Genomic DNA, 13,053 nt, shown 5'->3' on the forward strand with positions numbered 1-13,053 from the left:
CCAAACACCATGTGGATGTCCAGGTCACGTCCCCTGCCCCTGCCTCCCCCCCCCCCCCCCCTTTCTCTGGGGCTGGCCGGATTGGTGTCCTCTGCTGTCCTCTACGAGCGCCTATCAAGGTGCAAAGGCCCAAAGTGCGGAAAGAGAAGCCTGCTGGACCTGGCACCCACCCCGGACAGAGTGAATGGTGCCCAGAAAACTAGGGTCGGCACCAAGGAGGCTTCTTGAGAGAAGGTTTGAGGGGCTCTGCAGGCATGGTTAGCGCACGCCAGATTTGGGGCTCGGGCACTGCAGGCTGAGATTGCAGCGGCCGTCACCCTCACAGATAATTCTTCCTCACGAGGGTCAGCCTGTGCGCTGTGGGATGTTAAGCAGCGTCCTCGGCTTCCACCCTCCAGGTGCCAGAGGTGCCCCCTCGTGGTGACAACCAAAACTGCCTGCAGACTCTGCCAAATGCCCGCTGGCAGCCAACTCGCTCCCCGCCCCGCTCCTCCCGCCCCGCACCTTGAGGACTGCCGAGTTAGGAAAACTGTGCTCCCCTTGCTCGCCCTGCGTATTGTCCCCACAGCCCCCCCCAGGAGGCTCTTACCCGGGGCCTCCTGCGCCTGCTGGAGCGCCAGCCCCACCTGCGGAGCTTTCCCAGAATTGCAGGCTCCAAGGCCCTGCCCGCATCTCCCCGGCCGCCGGCCCTGAACGTGAGTTTTAGAAAGTGAACGCGGGAATGAGCCAATGAGCCCAGCCAGATTCTAAAAAGCTGAGTCTGGAGGTCCTTGACTGTGTCCTTGAGACCTCGGTTATCACAGTTGTGATGATAACCCCTGGCCATTAGCCTCACAGGAGAGAAGGAGAGACCGCATCAGCTGTTTATTTAGACTATTCTGGGGGCGCATGGCTGCCTCCAGTCAGTAAGTAGCGCAGGCCACTCTGGATCTCTTGGGTCATGACTTCAAGCCCCATGTTGCAGGTGGAGCCTACTGAAAAACAACAACAAAACAACAACAACAACAAAATACCGTTCTGGCTGACCCTGTTTCCATAAATAAAGTCGAGGTCCCTGTGGGGATTGCTACAACCTGTTGTTGCTTTTTCTGATTTCAAAACTCCCTTCCCATTTGACTCGCTGAAAAACTCCTGATGCAGATCCCACAAATTGAAATGATTTTAATTTTATTTATTTATTTATTTATTTATTTAAAAAAATTTTTTTTTAACGTTTATTTATTTTTGAGACAGAGAGAGACAGAGCATGAACGGGGGAGGGGTAGAGAGAGAGGGAGACACAGAATTGGAAGCAGGCTCCGGGCTCTGGGCCATCAGCCCAGAGCCCGACGCGGGGCTCGAACTCACGGACCGTGAGATCGTGACCTGAGCTGAAGTCAGACGCTTAACCGACTGAGCCACTCAGGCGCCCCTAAATTTATTTATTTTTAAAAATAAAGTTGATTTATTTATTTTGAGAGAGGCAGAGACAGCGCCAGTGGGGGAGAGGCAGAGAGAGAAAGAATCCCAAGCAGGCTCCGCACAGCCAGCGCAGAGCCTGATGCAGGGCTCAAACTCACAACACTGTGACATCATGATCTGAGCCAAAACCGAGAGTCGGCTGCTTAGCCCATTGAGCCAGCCAGGTGCCCCTAAAATGATTTTAAATTTAAGTTAATGTTTGAAAATTTCATAACAAAGCTGAAAGGTGTGAAAACACTCTGGGGTTTTAGAGAATAGGGTCAAGGTTACTGCAATAACAGTAATGAACTTTCTATGTGGCCAGCACCTCTTCAGGGTGCTGGCAAGTACTTTTGTATTGCTGTTCCCTGGGAAGGAAAGGCAGGGAAGGAAAGGCAGGGAAGGAAAGGCAGGGAAGGCAGGTGTTAGCCTGCCTTCCCATTTCCCCAAGCTCTGGGGTTTGCCACCTTTTCTGGGTTTGCCCTGGACTACGTGTGTGTGTGTGTGTGTGTGTGTGTGTGTGTGTGTGTGTGTGTGTGTGATGGGGGTTGGGGGGGGGGGGATGACTCCTGCTCAGGTAACTTATAACTTAGGCCCCTGGTTGCCTCCAGGGAGATGGGGGAGAGGGAAGCATTCCTGCACTGGTGTAAGATCTAGACTTCAGAGATTTCCCTGAAAAATGTTTTCCATCTACAGCAGATAAAGACTTGTGAAACCCTTCCTATAATACCATTACCACTCCTGACAAAATTAACAACTCCCAAATACCATCCAATAGGCTGTATTGAAATTTCCCCCAGTTTTTTCTAAAAAAAAATGCTATTTTTTGCATTTTTATTGAGATATACATATGTTCATGTGCATACCAAAATATTCATCCATTTAGAGTGTATGGTTCATGGAGTGCCTGGCTGGCTCAGTTGGTAGAGCATGTGACTCTTGATCTCGGGGTTGCAAGTTTGAGCCCCAAGTTGGGATCACTTAAAAATAAAAATCTTTAAAAAGTAAAGTGTACAGGGGCGCCTGGGTGGCTTGGTCGGTTAAGCGTCTGACTTCGGCTCAGGTCATGATCTCACGGTCCGTGAGTTCGAGCCCCGCGTCGGGCTCTGTGCTGACAGCTCAGAGCCTGGAGCCTGTTTCAGATTCTGTGTCTCCCTCTCTCTCTGCCCCTCCCCTGTTCATGCTCTGTCTCTCTCTGTCTCAAAAATAAATAAACGTTAAAAAAAATTAAAAAAAAAAAGTAAAGTGTACAGTTCAGGGATTTTAGTATGCTCAACACTGTGAGTGTTCTGCAACAATTACAATCAATTTTAGGACATTTCCTACAACCTCCCCCCAAAACCCCCTTAACCATTAGCTATCATTCTTCTTCCTGCTCCTTTTTGAGCCCCACTCTTGCACTTACCATGATGTCTTCAAGGTTGATCCATGCTGTCAAATGTATCAGTATTTTTTTTTATTGCTGAATGATATTCCACTGAGTGGATAGACCACACTTTTTTCTCAATTGGTGGACATTTGGTTTTTTCCACCTGTAGGTTGTTAGGAGTAGTGGTCACTATGAACAATGGTGTATACATTGTCCTGTGAATATGTTTTCATTTGGGCATATACCTTGTGGTTTTGATTTGCATTTTTCTGGTGACTGTGCTGAGCATCTTTTTCAGGTGTCTAGCGGCCATTTATAACTCCTCCTGGGAGAAATGTCTATTCAGATTACTTGACCAATTTTAATTGGATTGTCTTTTTGTTGAGTTGTAAGAGTTCTTTATATATTCTGCATATATGATGCCATGTGTGTGATTTATAAATGTTGTCTATCATTCTGTGAGTTGTCTTCACTTTCTTGACAGTGTCCTTTGCTAGGCAAAGTTTTAAATTTTTCTGGAGTACAATTTATGTATCTCTTTTGTCACGCTTTTTGATGGATTGTCGCTTATGCTTTTGGTGGCATATCTAAGAAACCATGGCCTGGCCAAGGTCTTGAAGATTTACTGCTATGTTTTCTTCTACAACATGGGAGTAAATGGTCTATTGTTTATCTCTTAAATTGAGACATAGGAGCCATTTTCAGTTAATGTTTGTATACAGTGTGAGGTAAGAGTCGTTCATTCTTTTGTATGTGGATATCCATCTGTTCAGTACTGTTTGTTGAAGACAGCTCTTCCCCTATTGATTTGTTTTGGCATTCTTATTGTAAACGTGACTATTTCTGGACTGTCATTTCTCTTCTACTGACCTGTGTATCTTTTCTTATGCCAATACCACACTGTCTTGATTACTATAGCTTTGCAGAAAGTTTTGAAATCAGGAAGTGTGAGTCTTCCAGCTTTGCTTTTTTTTTTTTTTTTTTTTTTTTTTTTGAGATTGTTTGGCTATCCTGAGTCCCTTGCACTAACATAAGAATTTTAGGATCCAGCTGTCAGTTTCTATGAAAGAGAACAAACTGGCATTTTTATAAGGATTAAGCTTAATCTATAGATCAGTTTGGGAATTAAGCCTTCTAATCCAAGAACATGGGGTGCTATTTATTTATCAGTCAGCTTTATTGTGATAAAATTCACATACCAGGGGCCCCTGGGTGGCTCAGTCAGTTAAGCGTCCCACTCTTGGTTTCAGCTCAGGTCATGATCTCATGGTTCATGAGTCGAGCCCTGCATCGGGCTCTGTGCTGCCAGTGCAGAGGCTGCTTGGGACTCTCTCTGTCTCCCTCTCTCTGCCCCTCCCTCCCTCTCTCTCTCTCTCTCTCTCAAAATAAATAAATAAACTTAAAAAAAATCACATACCATACAGTTCACCCCTTTAAGAGTGTATAATTCAGTGGTTCTAGTCTATTCATAGTGGTTCTAGTCTATTCATAGAATTGTACACCCATCACCACAGTCAATTTTAGAATATTTTCATCCCCCTAAAAGAAACCCTGTACCCTTTGTCACCGCTCTATCCCCTCAGGCTCCGCTGCAAACCACCCCCCCAACCCTAAGCAACCACTAATCTGCTCTCTGTCTTGTAAATTTTTCTATTCTATATGCTTCATATAAACGGAATGATGCAACGTGTTGTCTTTTGTGTTTGGATTGTTTTAGTTAGCGTCTTGTTTCTGAGGTTCATTTTCCTTGGAATCAGTACTAGGTTCCTTTTTATGGCTGAATGATATTCCATATTGTGAATATATCATGTTTTTTGTATCTGCCAGTTGATTGACATTGGGATTGTTTCTACTTGGAGCTGTTATGAATAATGCTGCTATAAACACTCATCTACAGGTTTTCATTTCTATTAGATATATACCTAGGAGTAGACCTGCTGGGTCATTTGTAACTCTGTGTTCTATCTTATGAGGAACTGCCACACTGTTTCCTAAAGTGGCTGCACCATATCGCATTCCCACCAACAGTATGTGAAGGTTCCAATTTTTGTACATCTTCACCAACACTTACTATTAGCTGACTTTTGATTGTAACCATCCTAGTGGGTATGAAGTGGTATCTCATTGTGGTTTTGATTTGTTTTTCCCTGATGACTGATGATGTTGAACATCTTTTCTCATGTGCTTAGTGGCCATTTGTATATCATCTTTGGAGAAATGCCTATTGAGATTCTTGAATAATATTGGCCTCATAGAATAAGTCTGGAATTCTTTGATTTTTTTGGAAAAGACTATAAAGAAGTGGTATTAATTCTCCTTTAAATGTTTGATAGAAGTGAGTGGTGAATGGTGAAGCCATCTCAGCCTGGGTCTCTTTTTTTTTAAGTTGTTTTTTTTTTTTTGTTTTTGTTTTTGTTTTTGTTTTTTAGAGAGAGAGAGGGCACAGGAGGGGCAGAGAGAAGGAGAGAGAGAGAAAAAATCTCAAGCAGACTTTGCACTGCCAATGCAGAACCTGATGAGGGGCTCGAACTCATAAACTGTGAGATCATGACCTGAGCTGAAACCAAGAGCCGATGCTTAACTGACTGAGCCACCCAGGTGTCTCTCTCTCTCATTTTTTTAAATCAGTGTTTCAAATCTGTTCCCTTGTCTTAGATCTATTCAAATTTTCTCTTCTTTCTTTCTTTCTTTTTTTTTTTTATTGAGAGAGAGAGGGCTCAACTGAGTAAGGGCAGAAAAGAGAGAGGGAGAATCCCACGAGAGGGATGGAGGGAGGGAGGGAGGGAGGGAGAGAGAGAGAGAGAGAGAGACAGAAATAGGACTCAACTGAAGCAGGGCTCATGTTCCCTTGAAGTAGGGCTTGAGCTCACCTGATGTGGGACTTGAACTCATGAACCATGAGATCACGACCTGAGCCAAAGTCAACTGAGCCACCCAGGTAACTAACTTGTAGGCCTACAGTTGTTCACAGTAGTCCTTCATAATTCTTTTTATTTCTTTTAAGTTTATTTATTTATTTTGAGAGAGAAAGAGAAAGCATGAGCAAAGGAGGGGTAGAGAGAGAGGAATGCGAGAGAATCCCAAGCAGTGGGATTCTGCACTGTCTGTGCGGAGCCTGACACGGGGCTCAAACTCAAGAACCACGAGACCACGACCTGAGCTGAAATCAAGAGTCAGATGCTTAACTGACTGAGCCACGCAGGTGCCTCTCTTTTTATTTCTGTAGGGTAATGTTCCCTCCTGCATTTCTGATTTCTTCTCCTTTTTTCTTGGTCAGTCTCGCTTAAGATCTGCTAACTTTGTTGATGTTTTCAAAGAACCAGTGTTTAGTTTCATTGATTTCCTCTCTTATTTTTCTATTCTCTATCTCATTAGTTCCCACTTTACTCTTTATTGCTTCACTTTTTCTACTTGCTTCCGGTTTTTTTGCGTTGCTTTTTTCCAGTGTCTGAAGGCTGGCTTCAGCTGCATCCCATAAGTTCTAGTGTGTTCTGTGTTTATTTTAATTCATCTCAAACTGGATTTTGATTTCCCTGGTGATCTCTTCTTTGACCCATTGCTTATTCAGAAGAGTGTTGTTTGGTTTCCATTTATTCGCAAATTTCTAATACTTTCTTCTATTATTGATGTATTTGAATCCATTGCAGTCAGAGTACACATTTTGCATGATTTCAGTCCTTTAAAAAATGTGTTGACACTTGTGTTATGGACTAGCATATGGTCTCTCCTATAGAATGTTCTGTGTATGCTTGGGAAGAATGTGTATTCTGCCATTGTTGACTGGAGTGCCCTATAGGTGTCTGTTATGTCTAGTTGGTTTATAGTGTTGTGCAAATCTAATTCCTTGCTGATCCTCTTTAGTTTTATTCATTATTGAAAATGGGGTATTGATGGGGCACCTGGGTGGCTCAGTCGGTTAAGCGTCCGACTTCGGCTCAGGTCACGATCTCGCGGTATGTGAGTTCGAGCCCCACATCGGGCTCTGTGTTGACTGCTCAGAGCCTGGAGCCTGTTTCAGATTCTGTGTCTCCCTCTCTCTCTGACCCTCCCCTGTTCATGCTCTGTCTATCTCTGTCTCAAAAATAAATAAACGTTAAAAAAAATTAAAAAAAAAGAAAAAAGAAAATGGGGTATTGAAAGCTCAACTATTCTTTTTTTATGTTTATTTATTTATTTTTGAGAGAGAGAGAGAGAGAGAGAGAGAGAAAGAGAGAGAGAGAGAGAGAGAGAGAGAGAGGTGGTGAGCAGGGGAGAGGCGGAGAGAGAGAAGGAGAGAGAGAATTCCAAGCAGTCTCCACACTGTCAGCACAGATCCTGATGCAGGCTTGAATTCACAAAGCATGAGATCATGACCTGAGTAGAAATCAAGAGTTGGTACTCAACCAATTGAACTGGCCAAGTGCCCCTATTTTTTTTTTCAAGTTTATTCATTTATTTTGAGAGAGAGAATCCCAAGCAGGCTTCTCTCTGTTAGTGCAGAGCCTAACATGGGGCTCATCCCACTACCATGAGAGGCTGAGCTGATACCAAGAGTCAGCACTTAAGCAACTAAGCCACCCAGATGCCCCTAATGTCTGCCTTTAATTTTTTTAAATGTTTTATTTTGGTTTTTTTGAGAGACAGAGTGCGAACAGGAAAGGGGCAGAGAGAGAGGGAGACACAGAATCCAAAGCAGACTCCAGGCTCTGAGCTGTCAGCACAGAGCCCGATGCAGGGCTTGAACCCACAAACGCAAGATCATGACCTGAACCAAAGTTGAACCCTCAACTGACTGAGCCACCCAGGTGCCCCTAATATCTGCCTTTTAAATGGGAGTTTAATCCATTTACATTTAATGTAATTACTGATAAGAAGGATTTCTGCCATTTTTCTGTTTGTTATTTTTGTTAGCTGAATGCCTAACTATGCACTGGGCCCTTTAAATACATCATCACATTTTTGTTTCATCATCATATTTTTTATATTCATTTTATGATTGAGGATCCTAAAACCTGGAAGGATGCAGTAACAGCCCCACTGAGTGATGGAGCTGAGCTATGATCCCAGCACTCACTGTTCCCATCAGCTCTTGCCTGGAAGTTTCCTCACTGGTCCTCTGGCTTTCTCCCTTACCCTCCGGGAGCCAATCTACACATGCAGCCAGAGGAACCCTTTTAAAATGTAAATCCAATCATAACTCCCTTGCTGATGTCCCACCAAAGGGCATGAGATGCTTCCTAATGAGGGACTCCTGGTTACTGAATACATTGAAATGTAGAGTTGCCTCCTTCCCACCCAGACCACCTGGGAGCTCAGCACTGTTGACTTTGGTGTCATATGCTAGCCTCTGAGTATGTTCCAGCCTGGGCCTTGGTAGAGCCAAGAGGACTTCTTAGACCATGGGCATCACCAAAGAGCTTCTGCACTTTACATACCCAACTTCACATTTTTCCCTCTTCTTCCCCTTCAGTCCGTGAAGATTCTGCAGGATTTGCTCACTGACATTTATGCACTCAAAGTCTCCAATGAAACTCTCAGAAAGGATATGGACAAACTGAAGGACATACTTGAAAAGGTAGACCCTCTCTAGCATCCTCCATGCTGTCTGGCCATGCTGCTTGGACCTCAGATGGTTGGGGGGGACAAGGTAAATCTAGGGAGCCTGTTCTTAATCAAAGAACACAGCCCTGAGAGCAGGAGAAGGGGTTTGACATTGACCAGCCACTTAGCCCATCCCACTAAACTCTTCATGGCTCCCATCTAGCCCGTGCCACTAAACTGTCCGTGGCTCCCACCATGCTCCTCACTCTGCTGTGTTAGGAGACCATTTGTAAGTTACAGAAACCTAGTTCATCCTGGCTTAGGCAAAATAAGAGAATGTAGTGTCTCATTTACTAAAATGTCCAGAGTTGCCTTCAGGTACAACCAGATCTAGGTGCTCATGCCACATCAACATCTGTCACTGATGCTTTCCTCTGGACTGGCTTCAGTCTCAGACAGGTACTCCCTAAATCTTGGTAACTCCAGGCTTATATTCCACCAACTTAGCAGAAAGATTACAGCTTTTCCTATTCTATAAAGCTCTGTCCACGCTGCAAAGTGGAATAAACCTAGCATAGGCATACAGTCTATCTCCCCTTGGAGTCACAAGGACATCAATCCGGGTGCATACTAACTCCTTACCATGATGTGGAAGGACATGGCATCCCTGAAGCATGAGGTCACAGCTGGTGAGTCAGAGCTGGGCTCAGAGGCCAGGTCTCCACTCCTGCAGGCTGGTATTGTGACTGAGGTTTTACAACTTGTCCCCAGACAGCATGGTTTAGTGTATTATTCCCAACTCACAGGTCACTGTACACATTTGATTGTCATGGCACTTGTGAAAACTCAGTCCGAATAGCTCCCATCTGAGAAGAAAGGGCATCACGAAGCACTAAAAAGGTTTCTTTGACAAATCTGTGGAGAAAAATAAATGCCTCCTCAGCCTACCTCTTGGAGATTCTTAATGTACTTTTGCCCATTAAAGGCTCTGAGAAGTTCTGCAGTACAGAAACCCATTGAATCCTTTTAAGCCCAGCATTTTCCAAACTTATTTTCCCAGGGAACCCTCTTCTACCCCTTTCCCACTCCCCGGGAAGCACTTTGCTTTGGGATCTGTTCTTCCTTCTCCAATTCTGTCACCTAGAGCTAAGTCCTTGTCTTTGAGCTGTGGGAGAAGCAGGGCCAGGACCAGAACCTGCAGGCCCACAGACTTGGCTCATTTGACAGATGCACCCAGAAAGAATGGATACTTTCTTGGAGGATCTGAGAGGACAGACCCAGAAGATAAGTGTGCTGCAGAAGAAAGTGGTGAGGGCCTCGGTGCTGTCCTCCCTCCTGAGTCCCCTGACCTCCAGGCCCAGGGGGCTGGGGGGTGGGGGGAGGGGTAAGGAGGAGAACACAATCAGGAAAGGTAAGTATGGACCAAGGAGCCACCTGAGGGCCTCGCCCATCATTCCCAACCCTGTCCCCCAGGTTTCTCTCCAGAGCAAGATCCTCACCATCCCCAAAGCTGAGGACATGGTGCTCTGGAGCAGCCTCCATGAAGCCATGTTCAGCCCCGTGAGTGAAGGGGGAAACGGAGGGGCAGCAGCTGAGGGTGCAGGAGCGGGCAGGGGGACCGCTGAGCTGGCCTGGAGCAGCCCTGGCCAGCCTCACCCCTGTCCACAGGGAACTTTAACACAAGGAACCAGTTCACTACGGTTTGATGATTCGGAGCTGTTGCAGATTGTGGATCAGCCCCCAAAGACAGATCATCCCCAGACCACGGAGTACCCTGAAGCTGTTCGTCGTGTCCCGGTCTCAGGGGTCACCGAACGCCCCAGGTTACCGGAATCTGCCTGGCATTACGAAATCCTGGAGGAGCTACAGGAGGAGGAATCTGCCCAAGCTGTTCTACTCGCCGGGGCCCAGGGGCCGGGGCAGCCTCAAGTGCCCAAGCCTGGGTCTGCGCCCGAGCCTGAGCCTGGGCCCGAGCCTGGGTCTGCGCCTGAGCCTGGGGCCGAGCCTGGGTCTGCGCCCGAGCCTGGGCCTGGGCCCGAGCCTGGGTCTGCGCCCGAGCCTGGGCCTGGGCCCACGCGGAGGCCACAGTCTAAGCCCACTCCTGCACCAGGGCCTGTGCTGGGGCCTAGTCTGACACCTGGATTCCCAGTAGCACCTGGGCCTGCCCTCAGACCTGGGGCCACCCTTGCCCCTGAGGCTGTCTCTGGGCCTGCACCTGCCCCAGGGTTTCAGCCCACACCACCAGCAGGCTGGCGTCTTCCCAGAGGCTGGTCCAGAGCTAGCAGTTGGCCTTCTGGGGTCTCGGGCTCCTTGCAGCTTGGCCCAGACCCATCAGGCCTCCTGCCTGCACAGTCCCAGGCATTCAGGGCCCCCCCACCAGCCATGGAGTTTGGCTCCGCTTGGCCCTGTCCACTGTGGTCACAGTCCAGCCACGCACAGGTACATCTGCTGCCGGCTGTCTCAGAAAATCAAGAAGAATATTTATCCCACGACATGCCAGCTCCTCAGGCCAGGACCCCCAGGGCTGAGGACCCCAAAGCAGCACCCCCCAAGGCTCCCCCATCTGCCCTTCAGCAGTTGAAGACCACCGCCACCATTGCGGCTGCCGCCGCCGCCTCCTATGCAAAGGCCGCCACATTGGCAGCCCGGCAAGCTGAGGCCGCCACCAAGGCCATCAAAAACGCCCCGGCCACCAAGTTGGCCACCATAGCAACATCCGTGGCTGCATCTGGGCCCCTAGGGGTCTTCGCAGACATCCTGGGCGCGGGATCTTCCCGTGGGGCCTTGGCCTCTGTGTCCTTGGCTGAGGACACCAAGGCAGAAGACTTGCAGGGGTACAGCGAAGTCTTCTATCCCCCATACTCTGCTGCCAGCATCTCCCCCGGTAGGGCCTTGTCCCAGGCCATGCTGGCTGCCCAGAATGCCGTGACCACCGAGGACAAGAAGGAGGCTGTCAGGTACTCCATGGGCCACATAGCCCAGATGCCCATTAGACACGACTCCCTGAAAGAAGATTTTGTACAGCTGTCGTCCAGCCTTCAGCAGCACTTGACTTATCTAGGTAGGCTCTGCCTGGCTCCGGGGGAGGTGGCAGGGGCTCAGGCCCTCCCAGCGGCCTCCGAGAAGTCCCTCATCGCCTTCATTTAGCTCCCCCAGCAAAATCCGTATTAACCGTTAGCCATTCTTTCCTTCGGCTTCAGCATTAGCCTCTTATTGGTCTATTCTTTTACCATGAATGTACAGTGAGGTCTTATCATAGGGGAGAGGGGTGGTTAGGGTCTAAAGTTGGCCCCGAAGAAGGAGAATCCCACATCACAATTACTCTGGAAAACTTCCTTTCGACAGCCCATGTGATACAGCACTACTGTACGATGTGTTGATAAGTCTGGATCAGCCAGAATGTCCAAGAGCACTGAACAGGCCCCAGATGAAGTGGTCAGTTTGAGATTAGGAGCCACTGCCAGGCAAACAAATGTGTCCTTAAAGACCACAGAAGCTTTGTGGGTGGCAGTGGTACCTGCAGATTTGTGCTCCCATTTTATGCCCATGCTGGACAGAGGCTCACTGAGGGGACTGGAGGGCAGGGTAGCCTCATCTACTGCTTCTCAACCTTGTCCCCTCAGCATCCCCAGGAGACTTGTTAAAGTACAGACTGCTGGGCCCCACCCCTGGGGTTTCTGACTCAGTGGTCTGAGCAGGGCCCAAGAATTTGCATTTCTGACCCATTCCAGCAGCTGATTTTTTTTTAATGTTTATTTGTTTTTGAGCGAGCGAGAGAGAAAGAGAGCACTTGTGTGCACAGCACAAGAAGCAGGGGAGGGGCAGAGAAAGGGAGGGGACTGAAGATCCGAAGTGGGCTCTGCTCTGAGAGCAGAGAGCCCCTTATGGAATTGTGAGATCATGACCCAAGCCCAAGTTGGTTGCTTAACTGACTGAGCCACCCAGGTGCCCCCAGCATCTGATTCTGATGCTGCTGGCTCAGAGGACCCACTGTGAGGCTGTTGTCCTATCCTATTTGAAGATTTTTTTTAAAGTAATCTCTGGGGTGCCTGGGTGGCTCAGTCGGTTGAGCGTCTGACTTCAGCTCAGGTCATGGTCTCACGGTTTGTGAGTTCGAGCCTTGCGTCGGGCTTTGTACTGATAGCTCAGAGCCTGCTTCTGCTTCTGTGTCTCCCTCTCTCTCTGCCCCAACCCACTTGCAGTCTGTCTCTGTCTCTCTCAAAAATAAATTAAAATTTTTTTTAATTAAAAAAAAAAAAGAAGTAATCTCTATACCCAATGTGGGGCTCGAATTCGTAACCCTGAGATCAAGAGTCTGACTTGATCTGCTGACTGAGCTAGCCAGGAATCCCAGCTCAGGGCCTTTTCTGAGACTGGAATAAACTCCAGAAAGGCCTCCCTAGGCCTGTGCTGTCTAATATAATACCAGGAGGCACTTGTGGCTGTTGGACACTTGAGATGGGGCAAGTTCAAGTGCAGGTGTACTCCAAGGGTGAAGTGCATGTCAGATATTGAAACCTTGATGAAAACAGGAATGTAAAACATCTCAATAATTTTGTATCATATATTCAAATGATACTTTTATATCATATATTGAGTTAAATAAAATATCAAAATTAATTTTATCTGCTCCTTCTAATATTTTTTTTAAATGTATTTAGGGGCACCTGGGTGACTCAGTCAGTTAAGCATCCAACTTCAGCTCAGGTCATAATCTTCAGGTT

The 13,053-nt window shown here is 47.3% G+C and overlaps 1 protein-coding gene across 8 annotated transcripts in view; it reads left to right on the forward strand.

Annotated features, from left to right (window-relative positions):
• The window catches only part of CUNH16orf96 (chromosome unknown C16orf96 homolog), a 52,359-nt gene that overhangs the window by 18,397 nt on the left and 20,909 nt on the right, over positions 1 to 13,053 (forward strand). For 7 of the 8 annotated variants that reach the window (XR_008419179.1, XM_053894053.1, XM_053894052.1 and 4 more), the window contains exons 3-6: positions 8,259 to 8,363; positions 9,557 to 9,637; positions 9,803 to 9,889; positions 9,998 to 11,390. Coding sequence is in view for 7 of the 8 variants with exons in the window: in XM_053894053.1 (XP_053750028.1) it covers positions 8,259 to 8,363; positions 9,557 to 9,637; positions 9,803 to 9,889; positions 9,998 to 11,390 (1,666 nt within the window). In the remaining variant the exon portion in view is untranslated. The remainder of the gene's footprint in view (positions 1 to 8,258; positions 8,364 to 9,556; positions 9,638 to 9,802; positions 9,890 to 9,997; positions 11,391 to 13,053) is intronic. The other variant, XM_053894055.1, reaches the window with a different exon arrangement.

The sequence above is a fragment of the Panthera pardus genome, unplaced genomic scaffold (genome assembly GCF_024362965.1).
Source record: "Panthera pardus isolate Hobbes unplaced genomic scaffold, ASM2436296v1 HiC_scaffold_4, whole genome shotgun sequence".
NCBI lineage: Eukaryota > Metazoa > Chordata > Mammalia > Carnivora > Felidae > Panthera > Panthera pardus.